Source organism: Pungitius pungitius, chromosome 10, assembly GCF_949316345.1.
Source record: "Pungitius pungitius chromosome 10, fPunPun2.1, whole genome shotgun sequence".
NCBI lineage: Eukaryota > Metazoa > Chordata > Actinopteri > Perciformes > Gasterosteidae > Pungitius > Pungitius pungitius.
The window spans coordinates 2036620-2061919 of NC_084909.1; the positions used below are offsets into that span (position 1 = coordinate 2036620).

The 25300-nt window shown below is 47.8% G+C and overlaps 2 protein-coding genes across 2 annotated transcripts in view; one reads left to right on the forward strand and one right to left on the reverse strand.

Moving 5' to 3' along the window:
* Nucleotides 1-25300, reverse strand: part of LOC119228777 (beta/gamma crystallin domain-containing protein 1-like) — a 244007-nt gene that overhangs the window by 11537 nt on the left and 207170 nt on the right. The window lies entirely within an intron of this gene.
* The window catches only part of satb2 (SATB homeobox 2), a 33118-nt gene continuing 20600 nt past the window's right edge, over nucleotides 12783-25300 (forward strand). The window contains exons 1-3 of the mRNA XM_037487677.2: nucleotides 12783-13300; nucleotides 21097-21312; nucleotides 24333-24518. Coding sequence (XP_037343574.2) covers nucleotides 21141-21312; nucleotides 24333-24518 — 358 coding nt within the window. The 5' untranslated portion in view covers nucleotides 12783-13300; nucleotides 21097-21140. The remainder of the gene's footprint in view (nucleotides 13301-21096; nucleotides 21313-24332; nucleotides 24519-25300) is intronic.

Genomic DNA, 25300 nt, shown 5'->3' on the forward strand with positions numbered 1-25300 from the left:
AAAATACCTTCCTTATTGTAATACATGAAATGTAATGACTCATTTAAAGCAGTGGAGGCAGCAGGTTTAACTCCAGCACCTTCAAAGGTTCTAGCAGCTTCCTGCTAGTTGCTAAATGACTGACGGTCCCCAGCGAGGGGACTGAAACCTCAAAGCGCACCTCCTTCCTCAAACTAATTCACTTAAAGACTCCAAATAGAGGAGCCGCAAAGCCCAAGGTCCTCCTGGATTTGATATATTTTGTGATCATTTACACAAAGTCTTTTTAAAAAAAATTTAATAACATGCTTTGTCAAAGGCACCTACGCAGAATCATTAATGTGAGCCACGAGCGGGCGTTGTGAGTATAAACTGCGTATGTGTGGTCCCAACGTGTCCTGACCCCGTGACCCCTCCCCTCAGTGGCTTTACAGTAACCATCTGAGGTGTCTCAGTGTCTGAGGCCCCCACCTCGTGGGTGGAGCAGGGGGTGTCCGCACCAACATGATGGTGACTTTATGCTGTGGGGAAGGATGTACACATCTGCCCACCAGTGTTCATGTCCCACCCTGTGTGTGTGTGTGTGTGTGTGTGTGTGTGTGTGTGTGTGTGTGTGTGTGTGTGTGTGCGCGCGCGCGCGCATAATGAACTCCCACAGAGATAGCAGGCCTGTGGTGGAGGGAGTTTCCTCCCCGGCCCACCACAACATCCCGGAGTCATTTCCAGAGGCTCCAGAGAGGGGAGAGGCGAGGGGGGGTGGGGGGGGAGGGGTCTGTGCTCCAGCTCAGACAAAACGTCCCACTGTGTCCCTCGCTGTCCTAATACGTCCCCCTACAAAGACAAACCGCCACAGCAGACAGGACCGGCTGAAGGGACGCGGCACCGGAGCCGAGGCGACCCCCAGTGACCCCCGGTGACCCCGTCAGAGAGGCCGGGGTGAGTTATGGAGGGGGGGGGATTTCACACACCGCCAATGAAAACCACTTGTAATTACAACTAGCAGGGCACACGAGGGCAGTATTGCCTCTTCAATCAAATCCTTCTCTAAATCACTTTTTATTACCCACAACACTGGGGTAGTGTGTGTGTGTGTGTGTGTGTGTGTGTGTGTGTGTGTGTGTGAGGCACGCCAGCACTTGCCAGTTGTTGATGCAGATAAACACAGGGATCACACTTGACCCTGAGAGTAATGACTTGTAAGCGTATAGCTGCAAGGTTAAGAGAGGCGCAGGCTAAAGGAGGGCTAATTGAGCAATCTGTGCGTGTGTGTGTGTGTGTGTGTGTGTGTGCGCGGCGGGCGGCGCCAGCGGGTGTTTTGACCCGCTCTGACTCGGCAGTGTGCTCGGTTAATGGTGCCTGACCTGACAAATGCAGGGTTTGAAAGGAGCGCCGCTCCCCAAAAGCAACAAAAGGTCGTTTCTCAGAGAAAAACGTGGAAATATGACTTTGTTTCCCATGAAATCGTCTCTCATTATAAAATATCACAAGACGGTTAAACTCTGTATTGTGTAAGAATTGCTCCAAAGTGCCCTATTGTTGGTACGTCTGCATCAAGTAAACCAACGTGTCTGTTTGTATCCTTTCATTTATTCAAGAAATCAAAGACAAACAATGGAACAGAGTTAACCTTTAATAATTAGTCCTCTGACTGACTCTGTGTGTGTGTAGTTATTAATGCTCTGAAGCCTTTGCACATGCCAAGGAGTCCAGGGAGGACAGAGTGGGGGGGTCGGGGGGGTCGGGGGGGGGGACTCGGCCCGAAATAAGAAATGCTGCCCGGCAAAGCCGGCAATTTGTGGGATGTGAGCGTAAAGCAAACAAAGGGCAGCTTTTGTACAGAATAATGCATGTCAGCCGTGTCCTCGTCCCGCATGGGAAGGTGGGGGTGGGGGGGATGGGGGGGGGGGACGTCCATCCCTCCGCCGTGTGTCTCCTGTTGCTATATTAAAGCCAGTCACCTCAAAGGGGGAAAAGCCTCAACTATTCAACAAGTCAACGGCGGGGCTCTCATTATGGGGAGGATAAAGCGGCTTTGAGGGGGGGGGTTAAATTCATTGCGACTTAAACCCCCCCCCCCCCCGTTTATCCCGATGCCTTCTGGGGGATAAACAGTCAACTGTCATTATCTCCCTCTCTCTCCTCATCTCCTCTGTCCTCTCCCTCGCTGACTTTTATTTATTTCCTCTCCCAATTTTGTCATCTAATGACCCGTGTTGCATTGTTGTTTGAAGAGGGGAGGGAGGGGTGGGGGGGCTCTCTGGTCTCCCACATCCTGGGGGGGGGGGGAGGAGGACAAACAAGAGCTGCGGACCACCTATATGGATGAAAGACGCGAGGGCCCGGACGGCGTTCCCGGGGTCAACACAACGCCGCCGAGGCAGCGCGCCTTGTTACTGTATATGTGCCCCCCCACGCCCCCCCCTACCACAGAGGACCCGCCTTCACAGGGTTTCTACTCAGCTGGGCCCTGGGTCGGGGGCCTAGACACCAGATGAATAGAGGCGTATTAGAAAAAGTGGCGCGGTACATGAAATTATGTAAATATGTATTAGTGTGTGGGGGGGGGGGGGTCCGGAGGAGACAGCCAGGAGAGGTGAAAGCGGTCTTTGTGTCAGCAGAGCCCTCTGGTGGACCCTCCCCTCGGAGCGGCGTGGCCCGGGCCCCGTGGTGGACGGATCACAGTTAATAACTGTGCGGTGGGCTGTCACAGGCACTTAGCCTGACGCTGGGCAGGCCGGGGGGGGGGGGCGGGGGGGGGGGGGGGCATACACTGCCCGGACCAAAGCCCTCAGCCGTGAAGCAGAAGAGACAGCGAAGGAGACTTCTGTCGGGGGGGCCGGGGGGGGGGGGGGTCGTCGATCACGTAAATAAGACGAAAAAATCAGGACTGTCGTGGCGTGACGATGCTTCTTGTGAGGTTTCCAACATGAACGCAGGTCGAGGACTTGGTTCAACTCGGGGGAGGGGGGGGGGGGGCGGCCCGGGGGGGGCAAACACACAGGTCGGGGGGGGGGGGTCAACGTGTGCATCGGCCCAGGCTTCCTCCTGTGTGCATGCAGTTCACGGAGAGATGGCGAGTTCGGCGTCGTTCCCGCGGAGTGTTTGTAGTCGAACGAGGAGGAGGAGGTGCAGGAGCAGGAGGAGGAGGAGGAGCAGGAGGAGGAGGAGGATCTCGCCCTCCTGTCCCTCCCGTTAATGCTGCTGCAAATCAAAACCCCTCCGCTGAAGCGCATCCGAGGCGTCTCCGACCACCAGCACCGCTCGTTATCGGACGCCCCCCCCCCCCCCCCCCCCCCCCCCTCGACTCGCAGGGCCTCCACCTCTTATCTGATGCTCATAAAGCCGGAGGAGGGCCGTCTCGTGGGGGGAGCCAATGAAAGACTGCTCTGATCTTGAGTGGCGTTTTATCCCCCCCCCCCCCTCCTGCGGGGAGAGAACTGCCCCGTCTGTCTGCGAACTCCAAAGTCCAGCTCATCCCCCCCCCCCCCCCCTCCCGGCTCGTTGGCAAGATTAGATAACCCGGTTTAAGAGGCCCGGATGGTGTTTGCTCGGCGACTCCTCTCTCCGGCCTAATGGCATCTGATCTAATGGCAGATTGCAGAGCTGTCATTGGCCGGCGTCATGGCGACGGCCAAACAACCCGGGGGAAACAAAGCAGGGCTGAGCTTTAGTGCCTGTGATTACCAGATGAATATCAGCCTCTCCGCTTAAAACCCACGGCAATAAATATCCCGCGCTGCCTTAATTACAGCTATTATGTTGTCTCTTCTGCTTAGAATGTGAAAAGTTCACGGTGACCGGACCGAGATGGGCGGCCATATTTGTTTTTAATTAGTTAATTGTGTACTTAATGTCAGCTTTTGTTCAAATTGTTTTGGAGAGATATTCGTTCGGCTACATGGCTACATTTCAAGTGTCATCCTTCACAAAAGTCATGAGGTATTTTTAATTGAATTTACCTGTGAGATGTTTCTTTTATGTTTACAGATTTATTCCGTTAATGTTATTAACGTAGCTTAATTATTAATATCTTAATAATTCCCCCCTTTGGATTTGATCTGGTCTATTTTTGTGGTGGATCCAGCTGCACAACACAGGTTGTGTAACATTGATCCTCAGTTGTGTGCACAGCTGCATCAGTAGAATTTATAGTTGGTTTGTCCTTTTGTGGCGTGACGTCACACGATTGTAGACTTGACGCATTTTAACATACTTACTTTTAATCCATGTTTACAGAAGTGTACTTTTAATTGAGTATATTTCTAAAGTAGTTTTATACCGGTCTGAACAAAGCATTTAAACGTTAAACTGTGAGGGTAAAAGAGCTAAAATAACTGGAGAGCTCTGTATACTGTAGTCATGTGATCCATCGTTGATCAGGGAAATATTGTTGACAGACGTTTTAAATGAAATGCCCTTTGACTGCTGTGTGTGTGTGTGTGTGTGCGTGTGTGTGTGTGGGGGAGAGAGAGGGTAAGTAGCTCTGTTACTGGCGTCTCTGGCGCTCTGTTTAAATCATCACTTCCTGTTCTCAATCCCCACGTCTGCTTATCCATCATTTCATAAAGTTGTGTGTGTGTGTGTGTGTGTGTGTGCGTGCGTGCGTGCGTCCCGGGGTCCTGTTGCACCTACTCCGGCCTCCCGTGGGCGGTGGGTGAAAAAATAAATTCAGACTGTTCCCCTCAAGACACCCCTCAAATTACGGCCTAATCAGTTAGCCCCCAGGAGCCGGCCCAAACAGACAGCCCCCCCCCCGGACCTGCAGCACCCTCTCATCCTCCACCCCCCCCACCACACACACACACACACACGCCGAGCCTGGCCTTGTCCCTGCAAAGACCTCCTCCCTCTCGCTCTCCTCCGTCTGAGACAAACCAGGTCCAGCTTCGGTTTGAGAAAAGTGTCGCTCCCTCGCTTATCCACTCCTGTTGTCTGGTCTGCACGTCTGTCGTTTCACACACACACACACACACACACACACACGCACACACACACACACACACACACACACGCCATATGCAGACATACTGGATTTAGCAGATTTAGTTACACAGAGTTTTAGCTGAACTCACCTTTTGGATCCAGACACATTTGGATCTCTGCTGTCAACTGTAATCATCATTGTTGCTGCTTTTTGCTTTATTTCCCCCTCATTGACTTGAGTGTGTGTCGGTGTGTGTGTGTGTGTGTGTGGGGGGGGGGGATGTTAAGCTCATCTACAAGTCAAGTCATCTCCGTGAACTTCAGTTCCATGAAACCACCTCCAAGAAAGGCTCGTCGACGCATCGCAACACAACACAACACAACACAACGCAACACAACAGAACACACAAACCTGGATCCACTGTAATGTGATGTCAGCTAAATCACTGCAACTCTAATCAACATCTAATCAAACATCATCCATGCTGTAATGTAGGATTCCTGTTGGTTTTCATTTCACAGCTTTGGAAAACACCACACACACACACACACACACACACACACACACATGCGTATCTGCATATGAGAGCATACAGACAACTAAAGGACAGGAGAACATCTGGAACGTTCCTCCTATAATGGGATTATTCCCCCCCCCCCCCATCTCCCGCCGCTGCACCACATCCGCGAGCATGTGGACCCGGGATAAGAGCCGAGGATACGGGGGGGGGGGGGGGGTCCATCCTCAGATCTTCCTGGATGCAAGAAGCATCGATTGAATCCATCGGACCCTCAGAGAGCTCAAGGTCGTGACCCTGGAAGAGTTTTTTTTTTTTTAAATCCCCAAAACGATCTTATTCTACTCGATTTGATGGTCGGAAAACGAAACCGTAATCAGAGTTTGGCTTGAATTCTGTTCAGAATATTTCAAACAAATGGTTGGTCACGGTTCACATTTGTGATGGGTTCATTTCATTTTGTCACATTTTCATTAAGTGTCATCAAATAATTAAATGAGTGTTTCTGCATTTCCCTTGTGAAACATTTTAACATGTAAATTCTCAAACACGCAAGACGTGTTTCTTGTGTGATGAATCGCAAAAAGTTCATTTTTTTTTATATTTGACCAAAATATTGAACTGATCTGAAAGTATGAATAACACAATTTGTAAATCCTCCAATTTCTGGTAAACAGGAAAAATCAGTATTAATGTTCTGTGTCAGCGTTTTACTATTATATCAAATGGTTCTTTTTTCTGCTGCATTAATGTTGCAAGAAAGTTGTCATCACGGAATTTTCTCAAGTGAGTTGAGTTTGTGCTGCAGATCAGAGTTTAAATGAAGGTGCTTAAAGAATATTAAAGAAATGATTCATTGCAACTAATATGCTATAAATATGCACGTTCCCTTTGAAGCGCGTCAGTGACGTGCATTTCTGCGCTGTTCATCTGAACTTTAGGGGACAACGAGAGCGGCTCCGGGGGCCGTTTTGGGCCCCCGGGCCTCCCTGCAGTGGGATAACACTTCACCTCTTTAGTTCAGTCCACTTATGGCCCATCAACACATGTGGAAGTGACCCTCAGACGCCTCTCACTGCCCCGTGGACCGAGCAGCGTGTCTGTCTGGGTGTGTGTGTGTGTGTGTGTGTGCGTCGGAGGAAGTGCACGCAGCAGCTGATGCAGTGTGTGCTATGTTAACCCGTCCAAGGGCAGCATAGCAATAACAAACACGCCATCACAGCAGCGCGCTGACCTCTGACCCCCTGCAACCTCCGCACAGCCGGGGCCAGATCGCTATCGCCCTGACAGCCACTCAGGGACACAGACGCACACATTCAGACGCACTAAATGACCCACAGGCCCGTACGGGTGTCCCCCCCACCACCACCCCCCCCCCCCCCACACACTCCTCAATGCAGGTTTTCAATCATTGACTCTCTTTGGGGAAATCAAAGGGCTTTACTTTGGGAGACAAAGGCTTCCTCATTGGTGTCTGACAGTAAATGATTGACATTTACTTTGAATGTGTTGGCCCCGCCCCCACTTGGGGCGGGGGGGGGGGGGGGGGGGGGGGGTACGCGGGTGGGGGGGGTCCGCAAAGTGAAACCATCCAGCCCTCCGTGCGCCCTAGTTCACCCACAAGGCCGTCCGCTCGTCTGTGTCTGTGTCTCGCGGCTCTGAGGACCATCATGCTTCATGGTAGGGCGTGTGTGTGTGTGTGTGTGTGTGTGTGTGTGTGCGTGTGTGTCTCCTTCTTGTCCTGCTCCTCAGCCTTTTGAGCCTCGTCGTCCGGTTTTCTGTCCCCACCCTTCCTCTCCCTCGTCTCCCTCCTCGTCCTCCTCACCTTCGGAGACGACACTTTTTAAAGCGCGCCGGGTTGCGTTGTCCTCAAACGTCGGCCTGCTCCTGACGTGGGGGGGGGGGCCCTCAGGTACCGTAGAGGGGGGGGGGGGGGGGCCTCAGGAGGCCGGCTGGTTATTGGGAAGCCTGACGTGAGTGTGCAGACTAGAGGTGGAACGCGGTGCAGTTCCGAGTGACTTTGTGTGTGTGTGTCTATGTGTGTGTGTGTGTGTGTGTCTGTGTGTGTGTGTGTCTATGTGTGTGTGTGTGTGTCTGTGTGTGTGTGTGTGTGTGTGTGTGTGTGACCACTTCCTTTTTTAGTGGGAGTCATTGTGTCCTTTTCTGTGAATCAACCGACGGGGGGAGCGGTAAAAACAGTCTTTTAAAGAGTTTAAATTGACTTTATTGAGGCTGCGTATTAAGGCCCCCCCCCGCCCCCTCACCTTTTTGGATGAGCGCCCCCCCCCCCCCCCCCCTCTGAAGCTCGTTGGTGGTGCACGTCTGCTTGGATTTGCTTGTGGTGGTGTCCATGTGGATGACAACCCTTCTGGCAGGTAAAGCCCCCCCCCCACGAAAACACTGAGCACACTCCCCAAACCCTCATTGCTGGTGGGGCCCAATCACACCTCCCCTCTCCCCCCCCTCCCTCCCTCCCATCTGCAACTCTGTTCAAATGAGAATTGAATTTCTCTTTCTTCCCCAAAGTGTTTATGTTGTCATTTGTAAATCGTACCAGGAGTGGACCATGAGGCACACGTTTAAACCACGTATTCACAGATAATTCCAGCTGTCAAATACTCGCCGCCCGATGACACAGTGCAGAGTGCTGACGCCCCCCCCCCCCCCCCAGCGCCCTCCTCGTTAGGCGGGCGGATTTGATTTCAGGTAAGAACTTATGAGGGCAGGAGGATGAAAAACAAAGAGGGGGGGGGGGGGAGGCCTACGGCTTTTAACTGTAGAAAGGAAAAGGATCCTGTGTGGCCCCCCCAGGCAGCGAGATGTGGAATAAAGACATCAGAGCACGTCTCTCTGATGCGGCTCTGTTTAATAAATACTTGTTTCATGGCTTATGAAGCATTTTAGCTCCGTTATAAGCCACCAAAGAAGAGCCTTTTACTGGGGCAAAAATGCTATTGTTATTGTTCATAAACCATCAATAAATGCTGAGGAAGTTGTCCTATAAATAGATATTGTTTATTAAAAATGGGGGGAACTGATCCAAGATAGCATTTGCATTAGCAAATAATATTATTTAAATTTGGTCATAATTATTTCAACATTTCCACACACACCTATAAGTATCAACACATCAAAATTGGAAATATTATTTAATTTTTTTTCTAATCTAATTTAAAGGCTTAAACGATAATTTCCATCCCTTTTGCCACAGTATAGATGGTTCTTATTCTTATTGTTATTAAGACACTGTTGTAGCTGTGGCTGGTAGCTCAGTGTGGAGCTTCTCGTGGCCTGCGGGCTGCGGAACGGTGTGAGGGCGCAATAATGGACTCGTGAGTCGTGACCTCTGCATGGAAGCAATTTGGGGAAACAGTTGAAAGTGCCGTAAAAGACAAATTAACCGTCGACGGAAACGAGATACGTCCGTTAAAAAAAAAAGAGGCACGTGGAGCGCGTCGGGCCATCGGTCAGGAGGGATATATATATATATATATATATATATATATAATGTATATATCGTATTATATATAATATATATAATATGAGAGATGCACACGGACACAACAACACGCCGCGATCAATGCTCACCAAAACCCCCGTGAGTCGGTGTTATGGAAGAAATGGAAATACAGAGACAAGTCTGTTCATTTTACATCTGCAGCGTCCGGACTTCACGACTCGCTCCAATCAGGCGAAAGCAGCAGAAATATATACTAAAAGAAAATATGTATTTATTGTTGCTCGGGTTTTTGTTTAATAGTCTGTTTTGTCTCACACGTCTGTTGTTCGTTACTTTCGTTTTCAATTAGAGGCGATTTTAACCAGCACGAGCGCGTTTAATTTAGCGGAACCTGGAAGACAGAAAGAAGGAGAAAACTTCAGTCATAACAGGACGCTACCATTATTATTATTGTTTGTATTAATGTTTCTATAATATATAAAGTTATAATATTATTGGGAAGGCAAAATATACATATTCCATTTATAGTCCAATATTTTATTTATTATTATTTCCATTATTATTATTATTATTATTAGGTTTTTGGAATTCAAAAAACTATTTTTTTTTGTATTTCGTATTTGTGTTTTTTTTTTTTTAATGTTTTTGTATTTCTTATTGTAATAGTAGCGGGTCAGATATCTTCACCGGTCGAATTTTAATGACATTATTTTAAGGCTTCATTTATCATGCATTATTTCCTTTATTTACTTACACCCGAGATTCCGTTCTCAGCTCAGTTCATGTGGTTCTGAGTATTTATATTTCCCGCCTTTCTTTTGTCTTCATCATTATCGGCATCACCATCATCATCATCACCAACAGAGAGCTCCTCATGAATAAATAAAGCGAAATGAGAGAGGAAACCCCGCTCAGCCATTCTTTTGATTTTCGTCAATATATATATATATAATATATATATATATATATAATTTAGCGTCACCGCCAAAGCTTTCTGGTAAGAACAAAGTGATCTAAATGTGTACTTATTCCTACGTGTAATGAGACCGTTTCCAGGCCGCAGCCTCGTGACGCGCCGTCTTCGTTTGTCTTCGTTTGTCTGACGAACTTAAAGTCGAATATTTCATGAAAAAAAAAATCATTTGCATCCAGGCGCTGTTCGGGAAAACAGAGAAGATGCAATTATTGCTCACTTTGTCAAATGAAGGCAATCTAAGATGCCAAAATCCAATTTAACCCGACACTTCTTTTATAATTACTTTTTTTATTGTTGGTTTTCTCTCTTTTTTTTTCCTGTATTTTTCTCTTCACCACAGAGCCGCGCTGTTTTGCCCAAAACGACGCGTGTTTTGCCCAAACGACGCCTCTGCTTTGCTCAAACACGTCTGAACCAAATCCTTTGAGAGATCTCACCTCCACCGCTGCGTGTTCGTTACATCCATCAGATGATGAAAAGATGCGCCCAAGAGACTCCTTTTTTTTCTTCTTTTTGTTAAACCACGCAAATGTGTTTTTATATTTATATTTAGGTGAACCTTCAAAAGGCCCATGATTTGAAATCGCATGATCCAAGACAGATCCTCAAACTATTCTGCTGACCTGCTTGAATTTTTAAATATTTTTTTGTTGTTGCCGTGGTTCTGCTTGAGATCACAGGCGGGTCACTTTCTATAAACCGGTGCGCTCCCTAGATGTGGAACGAATAAGCGTGTTATTCTTTTCTTTCTTTGAAGCACACACACACACACACACACACACACGCACACACACACCCCACCTGTGAGACGCATTAACTTCCCCGCGTTCTCCAATCATTATCATGTTTGACACGAAGCTTTTGGGGGTAAAAATCCACATGAACGAACCTATTTCTGTGATCAATATTTAATACTTCTTCGAGACGTCGCTCGCCCCCAAACACACACACACACACACACACACACACACACACACACAGATAGAAATGTGAAAACTAGATTGTGTAGAAGCGATGCGGCGGAGGAGCTCTGCCGGGCTTCAATAATTCACCGCCTGCGGCCCGACGTGCACGACGAACAAAATGCGCACGAACATTTCTTTGAATAAAAGAGGATGAATTTTCGCTTCCGATCGCAGCGGAAACGTCGACGTTGTCCGGAAGAAACTTCTCCGCTTGTTCTCACGTAATTACGATATTTAGACACGGCGGGTCTTCTTATTAAAGTAAAAAACAAACATTTTTTATTTTTCAGTTCACTGGGTTTCGGCGGGGATTAATTAAAAATGAACTACACGGCCCACTCGTAAGGGGAGCGTGTGTAGAAAAACGAGATGTTTAAGTGATTTAAATACGAATATAAATAAACTAGTATCCCACCCTTCGACTTAAACTGCCTCCAGGAGCTTTAATGTTGCTTTATTACCCCCCCCCCCCCCCAAAAAAAAAACATGACAAGAAACCGGCCGACGCGTTGGAATCTCCCGTGTGAGAAACAGGGCTTTTTCATCGCAACGAGGTCATTGACGGGTAAAACTAAATAAACTGTAAGAAACAACCTGTTTCTAATGAAATAACAATCGCTTGTGTTTAATAAGCTCTTTTTTACTCTTCCTTCCCGTTTAGCCTGCACCTATTCCCACTTATATGTTGTCTCACTCCCAAAAGCGCGCATTGTTATCACATTTAATATCAGTGAAGCACTGATGCAGATGTTTTGCTGTGAATGAGGAAGGGGCGTGACGTCTTTCCCCCCAAATCAGCTGATTTCAAGACTCAACTAAAGTACTAAAGACTACAATTCATTTTCCATTTACCGTTTTAATGCGACAACACGGACCGAGTCTATCTCCTGGAAAGCTGTCCACGAGCACACACACGCGCACACACACACACACACGAGCACGCGGATGAACCGGACAACCCCCCCCCCCCTTTCCCCAAACATCTCACTGGAGCCTCCTCTGACTTTAACTCAGCGTGAACTGCAAAGTTGCAGTTTTGTTGCTCAGTTCGGTTGCGCGTTCATGCTTTCATATAATAAAAAAAAGTGTGTGTGCGCGTGAGCGTGTGCATGTGCATGGAAGAACTCCACTTGACACTGCAGATGTACCGCAGAAACACCGCGAGGACACGACAGACAGGTCTCGTGTCAAGAGGCACATTAGGGTCACGTGGAAGTATTTCTGTTGGAATGAGTTGTTATTAATTCTTTCATTTAATTAATTATCATTTTTTTATATAAATATTCATTTGCATTCAGAAATTGCTACATGTCATTTGACCCTCGCCGACTCCCTTATGCGTTTGACACCTTGTGACCCGCGACGTGTGTCACCCCGCGGGTCAAGGCCGTGAGGGCGATCCAAATGCGTGTGCGTGCCGTGCACGCGTGTGCGTGCTTCATACGAGCTCCAAGAAGACAAATACTTTTCTGTATTCTCAGTAAAACAGGCGAGAAACGACACACACACGCACGCACGCACGCACGCACGCACGCACACACACACACAAAGCGTGTCACAGCGGAGAGGGGACTTTGTTTATTTATTATTAGGCTACTTATTAACACGCGTCAGTGCGTGGACTTCCTCTCCCGCGGAACGACACGGGCACGCGCGTTTGATATAATATAACATTCGAGAGCTGATGTGGAACAACACGAGCACGCGTGCCCGTGACAACCCGCAGAGTGTGGGAGTCCGGGAGGACTTTAAGGGAAGAACCCAGAGAGACGGATCCGCGCTTCTTGATCTCACCGTGCGTCCTCCGTGCGCGAGATCCGGCCCCACAAAGCGCGTTCATGGGTCGCACTGGTTGTTTCTTTTGACGCCTCCTTCCCTCCCTCGCTTCCTCCCCCCTCCTCCTCCCTCGCGCTGTCTCTCCTCCCTTCTCTCCTCCCTCTATCAGTCAGTGCGCCCGTTGGCACAGGGACGATCGAAAGTGACGCTCCGATTAGAAACCCGCTCCTTTAGCGCCGCTAAACCTCGCTGCGGCTCCTCGATCGCTCGCCGGTGTTGTTTCTTTCCTTCGCGCGTTGACTTGTTTCTTCTACTTGTCGTTGTCGTTGTTGTTGTTGTTGTTTTTTAGCCATGAGTTCAGAGCCGGGCAGACCTGTGGCGCAGAGACGCGTTGTGACTAAATCGTAAAAAAAAAAGAACGAAAGAAAGCCTGAAGTAAATCTTCTCCCACGGACGAGCATCCTCCGCGCGCCGTCTCCATTCCCGCCTCCCCCGCCCCCCCCCTTTCCTCCGCGCACCAAGCGACTTGTGGGATCTCCGGTCCGGATTCTCCGCTCTCGAGACCAGACCGAGCGAACCGTGACCCGCCGCGCGTTTCCCCCCCCGGAGGAGTCGAAGCACAGCTCAGCCCTGGATCCAATACTCCTGCTCAATGGACAGAGCCTCCTCAGCGGCCAGCAGCGCTACCGACACGCCGTGAACCGTGAGTAGCGCCGCGCGCCCACCCGGTTCCTCCCAAACACGCAGTGCAAACGGTATTGGGGGCATCGATCCGCTCGTGGCAAACTTTTCCTTTGGAACACTGTCTCTTTAGTTAATAACCGTCATCATATGAATGTGATCATTATTTTGGAATTAATATTAGTACTTGGTTTTATTTGATAACAGTGTAATAATGACACGAAATCCATATTAAAGTCGTTTTTTTTTAAAGTGAGGGATCCAATTTCATCAACTTTTTACACATCGACTTGTTTGTTATTGATCAATTTCAGCTTCTTGACACTGCAGTAAAATGAAGGTAACATACTTTCATATTATTATTATTATTTATTTATTTATATACCAGTTGTGTTTAGTATTTTAAATACGCACGGTGTAGATACGTCATTAGCGTCCTATATACGTTATTAAATAATATTGGGTATGTCGGAACTTCAAGATTTATGGAGAACTCTTATTTTAAACTTTTGTGGAAGCTTGACAGTGAGTGTTTTGAATTTTAAATTGTCTTTTTGTGTGTGTGTGTGAGTGTGTTTGATAAAGCTAAAACGAAATCCCCCCCCCCCCCCTCTCCAGATATAACTTTGACAAACCTAATCAGGGTCAGCAGGGTTACTGCTGCACGTGCGACCATCTTTTTTTTTATGACTATTTTGGTGGCGCCGCCGGTAACCGGGACAGCTGATGAATAAAACATACGGAGGGAGACCGAGAGGTGTCGAACACGCTGTTTGATTCCAGACACGAGGCCTTCTGACCTCCTCCACGCACGGGACGGCGAACACTCCTCCTCCTCGGAGCAGACACGCGCCACGGAACACCACGAAGCTCGCGGGGCCTTTTTCCGGAAAAACTGAATCCAAAGGATCGAAGAAATGAAGAAAACACGCACACACACACACACGCACGCACACAAAACAGTCGTCACGTCACGAGCAATGCGTTGTCCTGCGCGGGACACGGTGGAATCAAACACGCGGCGTCGTGCACGCATGATTTGAATGAATTACAGGTGTCGCGTGCAGGGCGGACGAAACAGTCATTTTAATGCGAAATGTTTGAATCTTCTTTCTTTATTTCCGCTGCAGAGCGTCGTCTTGCTGGCGCAAAGTCTCTGACCTTTAAAACGGGCCTTAAAAACACACACAGAAGGAAAAAAACACAAATGTTTATCGTTTTTTTTCCCCTCATTGAATTAAAAGTGAACTTCTGTCCACACAAGCGACGCCATTAATTCACCTTCAAACAGGTGAGACAGGTGATTTGTGTTATCTGGATTGTGCGTGGAATATCCACAGCAGCGACGCGAAGTTGACATTTCACGCGCATGCGGAATTTGGAATACGCACGATGCGGCACATGGAGAAAAAAAAAAAAAACGTTTCTTCAAAAGTACGGTAGATGAAAAATAAGAAAACCGAATATACAGGAGCGAGGAGGTGCGGGTTTCCTCTCTGCGGCTCCGGCGGAGACCCGCAGCGGCCGCACTGGAGTTTCTGACCCGTCTGATGAAAGTTTGCGCCACATGTTAGAAAAGAAAAAGTGCGCAGACTCCGCCGTGACGAGGAGGAGAGGGGGTGGCGGGGGGGGGGGGGGGGGGGTTAAAGAGTTTGCGTATAAAAAATAGTGGGAAACTCGTATTTTCTTTGGCCCTCACCGAGCTGCAGAGGCTTCGTGTTTGCGAGGCTTTAAAGACTTTAAAGAAAAAATTCTGCCGCAAAGTTGCGCCAATTATTTATGGTCTAAAATGTCATGCTTATAAGGAATACGTTATTTTAGCTTTGCATTGCAATTGAAAAAAACCCAACAACAAATATATGTATGTATATATATATAATTGATTTAATAATTTTCTCAATTATTGTTGCTCAATTCCCTTTTATCAACTAATAATCATAAAGAAATCCGAGATGAACGAGTCACTATTTAATTCCCGGGAATAAATGATGAGTGTGACTTTAAATCCCAGTTTGGGGAGTGACCTCCGGCTCCTTCCTGTGCGAACTCGCCTATCTGTGCACACGTAATATGGGTGTGTCCGCGCTATTAAACTGAAGATTAGATAGTGGAGGAGCTCAGTGGCCCTAATGATGCTCCTATGCCCCCCCCCCCCCCCCCCCCCCCCCCACACACACACTGTCTGTAATATCTCCCATGACAAAATAAAGTATTTTTCCTTTTCTTATTAGCGTGACAGAGAGAACTGTTAGGCCTGACCTCTCAGTTGTTCCCACTCTGGGTGTGTGCGGTGTGGTGGATGGGTTTGGCAGTGTGTAGTGTGTGTGTGTGTGTGTGTTTTCAGCGTTTTCTCCTTGCCTGTAAATGTCATCGACAGTTCAGGAACACCTCCCGATGCGATGCAACTTAAATGCAAAACTAAATGTTGCACTGCGGCATGTCATGATGCTATTATTTTGTCCACACACACACACACACACTCTCTTATTCGTCCTTTCTGCGTGTGTGTGTGTGTGTGTCTGTGCTCCGAGTCGGTGTGTGGTCCCTGGAAGTGTTGGAGCAGAGAGTCTGTGTAGCGTGCTGGCTGTGGTTTGTGTGGCTCAATGTGTGTATGTGTGTGTGTGTGTGTGTGTGTGTGTGTGTGTGTGATTTAAGCTTGCATCCTGGAAGGGCGAGGTTATAAACGCTCGCTGTTAACTCTTCATCCCGTATTATCAAATGAGATGTTTACGAGGGAGCCAAACATGTTCGCCAGAAGGCCTTCGTCTCGCCCCCTCACTCTACTTATTTCCCTGTGTGTGTGTGTGTGTGTGTGTGTGTGTGTGTGTGTGAGCCGGAGGACCCTGCAGAATAGTTGTGACTGACTGTGTGTTTTTGTCACAAAGGTCTGTCTTGCCCTCACACCGACTCTCCCCACATCACAGCAGCAACATCTGATGGCCATAAACGGCGAATTCCACAATAATGTAACCTTCCTAAACAACAATCATTTCTCATAAACAGCCACATGAAAAAAAACGCTTGTGTTCTTCCCCGTTTTCCTTTCAGATGTTTTTAAAACAGAGTCAGTTTTTTTTTCTTGTGTCTCCTAAAAGGGAGGAAGTTCCCAGGCTAAAGAGCCCCGCTGTCCCGGTTCTGTGTGAATCAAGTACTTCGGGGCCTTAACAGAGAACTTTGGTTTTCGTCTTTTTTCGCATCAAACCGAACTATGATGCCTTTCAACTAAAAAAAAAAACAAAGTTGTTTTTGTGCGTTGTCGTCTCTAATTAATTGGTTCTTTTGAACCAAAGTTTTTCTTGCATAAATACTAAAGTACTCCTTTTTTCATTTAAATTCTTAATTTGTGTTGTTGCCTAACCAACAAGTTGCGTTGCCTCTGCAACGTTGTTTTGTTAAGTTTTCTAACTTTGTTTGAATCCACTTTAAGCCCAAACCAGGAGGTCTTTTTTTTTTTTTTACTAAACCCAAGAGGTCGTCTTTGCACAACACAAGGTCAACCTGACTTAAGCAGTCGCGTTACCCCCAAAACCTTAATTCATTTCACCGATATTTGTTTGGTTACAATTTGAGGAGAAAAAAAAAAGCACGTTTTCCTCCCTCATCGTAACGGAGAGTGCAGCTCAGTGGGAGAACATTCATCCGTCCTCGTCTCTCTGTCCCCTCCCTGTGCACACATGCAGCCTCCACACAGCCAGTCTGACAGCAGGCCTTTTAATATCGCCCCCCCCACCTCCCCCACCCCCTTTTCCCCTCTCCTGCCTTCTTTTATCTGTGCTGCAGAGCCAAGCATTAACCAATAGCTTGATAGCCCTGCTATAAAAGGGAAGGGAAGAACATCCGTCTACCTGGATCTTGTCCTGCAGAGGCCGTCCCCTGCTATCAGAGCTAATAATGCCCCCGGCAGGTCTCTCTCTCTCTCTCTCTCTCCCCGTGTGCTTTGCATGTCAAAGGCCCTGCCCCTGGTTATCACGCACTTATCGTAACGGTTTAAAGAGATACCGGCCTCTCCGGGCTGCCGCGGAGCGAGAGGTCGGTCGTGTTTCCTCGCTGCAGCCACACCGTGCACAACGTCGAAAAAAAACACCCGAATCCGGCTGATTGGCTGATTGCCTTCGCTCTTTACCCGGCGTCCTCCCTCCCGCACCTCTACCCTCCTCTTAAATCTCACAGCGTACCTAAGTGTGTGAGAGGCTGCTCGCAGTTTCCTGCACACTTATCTCAATGGGAGTACAGTGGAGTGTGTGTGTCTGTGTGTGTGTGTGTGTGTGTGTGTGTGTGTGTGTGTGTGTGTGTGTGTGTGTGTGTGTGTGTGTGTGTGTGTGCGTGTGAAAAACAGGGTTTCTTCTGTATGCCATTGACTGGGGGAGCGTTTCTGTTCACCTGTGGTGCACCTGAAGTCTTTGCAGTTCGTAAACGTCCTGCTTCGTTGGAGGTCGGACGACATTTCGAAACGGCTGCAATTGTTTTTCCAAAAATGAGAGATAAAGATCAAAAAATGAACTAAAGAAAAAATAAGATTTAGGCGACATCAATTTTGAGAATTTGCTGTTCGTTTGCTTCCATAATATTTCTTCTTTAGGCAAATGTAAAAAAACACCCCAAAAACCAATCTAATTTCTCCTAAAATTCACCAAAAGTAATGCTCAGATATCCTTCATTTGGATATTATTATATTTGGATACCTGAATTGTCTTCAAAATGTCTGTAATTTTACTTTATAAGACGTTTTCAAAAGAAAAGGTCCAGATCCAGAAATCTCCACTTCAGCTCTTACATCCCCCAATTTTCACAGTTGAATTCCTTTCTATATCCTGCAGGTCTTTACAGAGGGGGTTTGTTCAAGTGTCATTCGGTCTGTTTTGTAGGAACATTTAATGACTAAAAAAAGAGTGGTTTTTTTTTACAGACATTTACTGTATTTTCCGATTGACTTTTTTAATAACACTCACTTGCACATACGAACAGAACAGAAGGTTTCCTGGTGTTATCTACAAGTAGAATCTGCCCCCCCCCTGCATGTCTCCCTTTAAAATGGAAGGAGACCTTCAGACGGACGCAGCTCCCCGTTGGTCAGCCGTGTGATTTGTGTTTTTTTTTTAAGTCTGGCTTTGAATTACACGTTTGTGTGTGTTTACGTCTTCGAGCTGGGCCGATTGTTTATCGGTGCGCTTTGTTGTCGCGTCACGCTCTCTCCCCGTTTCTTTGGGTGCGCCTGCACTTTCTGCATTTTCTGCATTTCTGCGATCTTGTCTTTGGCCGCTTCGCTGTGTAGTTGTTGTGTCTGCGGCGTGCAACAACGTGGAACTCGATCGTGGCTTATCTTCAAAAAAAAAACAACGCACAGGCGGTCGTCCCGGTATAAATCAGTCTTTTTTGTTTTCTTTTTTTGTGTCCGACTGTCTCAGGGCAGCAGCTTAGTTCCTCTTATTTCCTGTTGATCAGCAGTTTATGTGTCATGAACCCTGCGCTTATCAAAAAGACATTACATTTGTGACCCTCCCGGATGGCAGACACGCAACAGATCCTTAATAACTGCTGCAGCTGCCCACGCGCCTTATCAAACAATGCACCTCAGATGGATTTAGGATGAACGCAATAACCATCGCAGTCGTTTGAGGGGCCGACCGTCGTCTGGTTGTTGCTCAACGCAGCCATAACCATTGCATAGAATAGATAAGCATCGATCCGGATGTTCCTGTGTCGGAGGTTTCTATGGAAACGGCCGCGCCGTTGGTCACGTTGTCAGGTATGACGAGAGGTGGGAAGAAACACGGGAGTAGGAAGGTTTGCGGGTTTTTTTCATGATTAAATCACGTTCATGCTGTACAGACACAGATATGAACTACTATGAATAGATATCAATATATTACAAGTCCCTCTCAATATATATATATATATATATAAAACACAAACAGAATGCTCCTGTTAAAAGGATTAATTTCATTATCAAATTAATCTGCCAACTACATTTTTTTATTTGAGAAATATCCTAATTGATGAATCAATTACGTGTTGTTAGTAGTGCTGTCAATGAATGTTGAATTTTAATGAATGTTTTCTTTAATGGATGTTTGTTTTTAGACTAAATCTCTAAATCTTTAAGTAATGAGTAATCACAGAAAGTGTGTATTTAAGACACAGTTGTTTAATTGTTAATGTTTTATTAAACACAAAACTACACACATTTGATCCTCTCCACAGCAGAACCAGCGACTCTTCCTGCTGTCCTCCTGCACTTTGCTTAGCGTAGAAGCTAGCGTAGCGTAGAAGCTAGCGTAGCGTAGCGGTGCTCAAAGCGCTCCGTTGGCCTCTTCACCCTCCTCCCGTCTGACACGTGCGGTCTTTCCTCCGCTGTGCGTCCACGTGTTTGCTTTGCTTCCGTCACACCCGGAAGACCGGAAGTTAACAAAGTTGCGTTGACTGCGTTGCATTGATCGCATTAATCTCGCGTAGATTAATGCGTTAATTTTTCACAGCCCTAGTTTTTATTATCAGACGTTGTTTTTTTCGGCGCGGCTACGTCACTAGCCTCCCAAAAAGATCAAATCACCTTGTTATTATTATTGCTTTTTTGTTGTTGTCGCTAGGCAACCACCAAACAGGTGCTAGCGTCAAACACAAAACCGCGACCTGTGTGCGACCTGATAGTCGGCGGCATGAAGCGCGGAGTGAATGAAAACAACCCAAATTTGCCCTCGACGCTGTTTTCTGCTGCTGCTGCTGCTCACCATCATCATTCCTCATCTCTCGAATGCCCAGAAGATGGGACCTGTGTTTCGGAGATTAGATGCTCGCGGGAATGCGGGCATCTGTCGCAGGGTGCGTGTGTCCCGGGTCAGACGGCGATGGTGTTGATAGGGATCGCCGGTGGTGGGGCAGCTGCGGCGGGTTGGGACCTGAAGGCAGATTACAACACCCCCCCCCTCCCCTCCCCGGGTGGTTCTTTCTAAACGAGACGTGAACTGTCGCTGCTTCTTGAAGTCTTTTTAGGGTGCAGGTAAAGCTCTGCTTCCCGTGACGCTGCAGAGCCGCACGCCGGCTGTCCATCGCGTTTAATACCTGGTTGTTCCCCCCCTCGCAGCTGCGACTTTGTCCCCCCCCTCCCCCCCCTCCCCCCCCCCCCCGTTTGGATTCATCGGCAGAGCCTCCCCTCCTCAGCCCGAAAAGCTGCAGAAACGTTGAAATAGCGTCGAGGGAGGGATTGTCCCTCATTTGGTCTGGTGGATTGCCGGGCCGATGTCACTCAGCACAGAGACCCTCTGTGTTTTTCCACTCTCAAATCTACTGACTAACTAGATTTCCATACTTTTCCAATCTCTCTCCCTCTCTCTCTCTCTCTCTCCTACGAGGGTCACACACGCTGCCAGATATTGTCCAGGGGCTCGTATGTAAATAAAAGACGTCCGTTTGGCCCCAGCGAGCTGGCGAGCCAGCGTCTCTAATGGCATTAATCCGTAGGAGGACTTGGCCGTGGCGCCCTGTTCGGGGGACACTGAGGTTCACGTGCTCATTCACACTCCCAACGAACAATCGATACAGCCTCTCCGTCCCATTTGTCTCCCTTCTTTAATTCGTGGGATGGTGTTTTCATCCGTTTCTCACCTTGCATGAAAAAAAACAAAAGCATAAATGTCTTAATCATTGTCTTTGACATGCGTGAGACATGAAGTTCAAGGTCCTGAAACGTTTTTAGCTCAAACAGGAGTAAATATTGCATGTGGGTGTTGAACATGACCAACTGTAAAAGTGGAATTCTTTTTACTTTTACCAATTAAAAAATAAAGAAAAAAAACCTAATTTTCCTCCAACGTTTTGCAGACTCGTTCTCCCTGGCTGGAGCTCCTCTGGGGGTCTGGAGGAGGATGGAGCGAGGAGGCGAGAGTCCCGTCACCCAGGACAGTCCAGAGCGGAGGGGAGGCAGCCCGGACCTCAGCGGCCTCCCGCCCCCGGGGAAGAAGGGCCGGCTGGAGCTCAACGGCAGCCCCACCGGGCCGCGCGCACGCCACAACGGAGCGCCGCTGAGGCCCCTGGGAGGTGAGCGGCATGTTTGTTTATTGTGTGAGGAGTGCCACTAACTCAATATACGTATGCGTAAATACAACGTCAGATGCGTGGAGCGACGAGGAGACGTAAACCTTCCTCGCACGGATTCATGGCACCGACAGAGAGGGGGTTTTCTATTTTTTTTTCCCACCGCGTTTGTATTTTGGTTTTTTTTTTCCTTCTTTCGAGGTTTGGCCTCCTTCCTCCTTTCACCCTTTTCTTCCGCAAAGGTCAAAGGGCCCCCAACCAGGGGTGGACAGATTAGCCCCGAGTCCCGTTCAGATACCGGCGTTTCATCAATAAGCCCAAACGCTCGGTGTCGGACCGTTGGTGGAACTGGCCGCCCTGGTTCTGATGGGTTAATGTGTAAGCCTGGAGGGAGCCGCATAATACGAGCTCGCCGAATAAAGCAGATTGCTCCATATAAACAAGATTTATTCAACTCACTCTGGTTTATCGATTCCTGCATTCAATGTGAAAGTTGTTTCATGTTTATGTGCGTGTGTGTGCGTGTGTGCGTGTGTGTGTCTGTGTGTGCGCGCAGAAACATTTCTCTACATTTTCCCTACATTTAGACATTTCCACACTGTTTGACAGAACCATGAATTGGACTCTGCTCTTTACTAACTATTTACATGAATGATTTTTATTCCACGCTGAAGGAAACTTTCTAACAAAGATGCATCAATCTTTAAGGCTGCACCATCACATCGAGCCAAAATATGCTAAATATTTCACGCGCCATCTTATATTTATTCTTGAATATTTCTGCAAAACCCCGGGATCCTTTCTGGAATATGAAAGCATTCCTGTGGTTTGAACGGTGCTTGACTGCACACTGCGAGTCAGTAATGACGGACCCGTAAAAGAGAGGTAAACAAATCAAAGCGGAGCTCGGGTTCCACCGCAGTGAGAGGACAAGAAGAAGAAGAAGAAGAAGAAGTGAGATGATGGATGTTTGAATGTACAGAAGAAAAGATGTGTGCGAGAGGAAGGGAGGAGGAAGGCCTGTAATAATGACGGCTTGTCTCTGAAGACAGGAAACTTGACGTGTCCCCTCAAAAACCACACTGCTGCCATGAGGAGGGGGGGGGGGCACACACACACACACACACACATCTTATTTCAATATCCCCGCTCACTCGTCCCCCACACGCCACATCAGAGGGATCAGCATCAGGACCCTGATATAAGAAGAAGACGGACTGAGGTGGAGACGGAGGGTCGAGCGAGATAGGGCCAGAAGGGGACGAGGGGGGTAATGGGGGGGGGGGGGGGGGGGGGGCTGCTACGCGTTGACAGTTATATTTCCCTGTTGGGGGAAATTCACTTACTTGAATTGGCACGGCGCTCCGGTGTGTAATTCACTCCCCGAGAGCCCGGAGGACCGGCAGCAGAGTGATTAATGAGGAGGAAATAGAAATATAGGAATTGACTGATTAAAACAACGGGTGGGATGGATCGGGGTTAAAAACCGGGGGGGCGATGCTGCATGCACCTCCATAAAGGAGCATGTGTGTGTGTGTGTGTGTGTGTTAGCTTGGTGTTGTGTGCTATCCATGCGGTTAAACACATGGCGTATTATTAGTGCTGGGAAGCTGCCTAATGCTCTCCCTCCATCATTTCTTCAGACAGCTTTTAATTAATCAGTTGACAGGTGGCTCCAAACCAAAAGCCTTTTAGGAAAAAGCTTAATATTGGAAGGGAGGGATTGACTTCAGAGCAGGGACCAAAAGGATGCTGGGAACCTGCTGCTTAATGCACCTCGGCCACTGAGCAGGAAGAGCGAGTGCTGCTTTCGATTCTGAATGTTCAGCTTCTCCTTTTTTTTAGTAACGTAGAAGGGAACTGAAAGGGAAGCTTAATAAATGAATAATCAATTGTGCGAGTCGAGGTGTCTTGATACGACGTCTGCTGGTCTCATCCAGCATAGCGACAAAAATAAGGCGCCATCGATCGTCAATGTTGCTTTCAATGTTATACCCGTCTTCACTGTCCATGTGGCCATATATCACATCTATTTTGAGTCACCCGGTAACACAGTGGGACACATTTTAAAGTTTGCATGTTTCCATGTGATGTCTCCTTTGATGATGGACTGACGGAAATAAATGTCATTGCATATAGTTTTCCCATCCAATGATTTTAGGTGACGGTTAGGAAATGATGGGTAAAGGCTCTCCAATAGCAATAGACTGTTAAAACGTCTTTAACAGAAAAAAAGAAGAGCCGTTGTCATTTAAAGTTGGAATTAAAATTAATATTCGACGTCAGGCGCTCGACACCCGAGTTGTTCGCAACCACAACGACGTGTTTCTGTCGTTCAGGTCCCAGGATTCCAGACGCACATTTCCGATAATAACTGCTTTACACATTCAAAAGTTTTCACCTACTTATAGTGTTGCTGCAAACGGGTTTAAAGAATCATGCAAATCCTGTGAAAGTGCGTCGAGGTGTGTGCGTGCATGGGAATAGAACTTAATGCAAATAGTCTTCTGCAGAATCTGGTTTAGTTTTCAAAAGGCCTGAATTTGCATCTGGGAGGAAGCACCACAGTATCGTGTTTATTACATTCCTCTGCACGAACATTTATTACACAATGGCATTCATGTTGCGCCGCTGACGCTTTAAAACTTTGCTAAATATTTATTTGAACCTGTTATGGATACTCTAATGAAAGCAGCAGTTGGTGTCGGTGCCGGTCCTTTGTATAATTCTTTGCATATCTGTTCGGTCCATTATTATCCCGATCTCCTATCTAATAGGCCGTTGGATTAAATGCCTTGAAATGTCCAATGGGACACTGAGCAGCCAGCCGTCCGTTTGGACCTGCTCGGGCCGCAGCGTGCCGAGAACTACGGCGGTGCAGAACCCAAAGGAGGAAGCGATCGCGACACTCGAATGCGCGGCCGCATGTCGGCAGGGGAAGCCGCGCCGCGATGCCACGCGGTAAAAGCCAGGCATTTACAAAAAGGGGTCATTCTTGTTCTTTTCCCGGTGCTCCTCCACAGGCCTGATGATTCGGTCTTCTGCGTGGTGGAGCAGTCGGATGGAGGGATCCCAGACGGACGGGTGCGAGGGAAGGGAGGAGCACGCCGAGTTCGTGCTGGTCAGGAAGGACATCCTCTTCTCTCAGCTGGTGGAGACGGCTCTGCTGGCCCTCGGCTACTCCCACAGCTCGGCGGCACAAGCTCACGGTCAGTCACCCCCCCCCCCCCCCCCCCCCCGACCCTCCCACCCGCTGTCACATACTTGCTTTCCTTCCATATTCTGAGAGAAACATCCGATCCAGGTGTTCAAAACAATAAGGTGTGAGCCATCTTGAAAGCCAAGGCCAGCAATCTTTTGCAGATAGCATCATGCTAACGCCGCTACGCCACACTCTCACCAAAGACTGATGGAAGGACGCATCAAGAATTCACAGGTTCTGAAGGGGGTGAAGGTCCAAACCCTTCTTAATGCGTAAAAATTTGACCCTTCACCCTTAAAGAAACAGTTAGAAAAACCACCTTTTGACAGGTTGTCTGTGTGCTCGCTAGCTAAGAGTCTGATGGAAATACTCAAACAGCGCTAGCACGCGAAATACGAAGCTATAGCCAACAGGTGGTTAGCTTAGCTTAGCACAAATACTGAGAATTTGGGGCCAAGTGCTGGAGTTAAAAGCAAAGAAACCCGAGGAAGAAGCTGATAGCAAGCTGGAGCAAAAAACACACAGATGACTAACTTAAAAACAGAACAACAGCGTTAGCCAAAACCTGTTCCAACATTACAATTCAAACAGCCAAATATCTGAGGTCGAGCTGCCTCTTTTTGTTAGTATGAAGAGCATCAAGACCATTATTAATAGCCATGATTTTCCACCATTTCCAACCGAGTGTCTCTCACTGTGTAAACTATGTGTAAACTATGAGGCCACTGACTCACGGAATTAAATACCGTGCGGCTTAGGGGTCAAGACCAGAATGATCCTCGAGAGGAG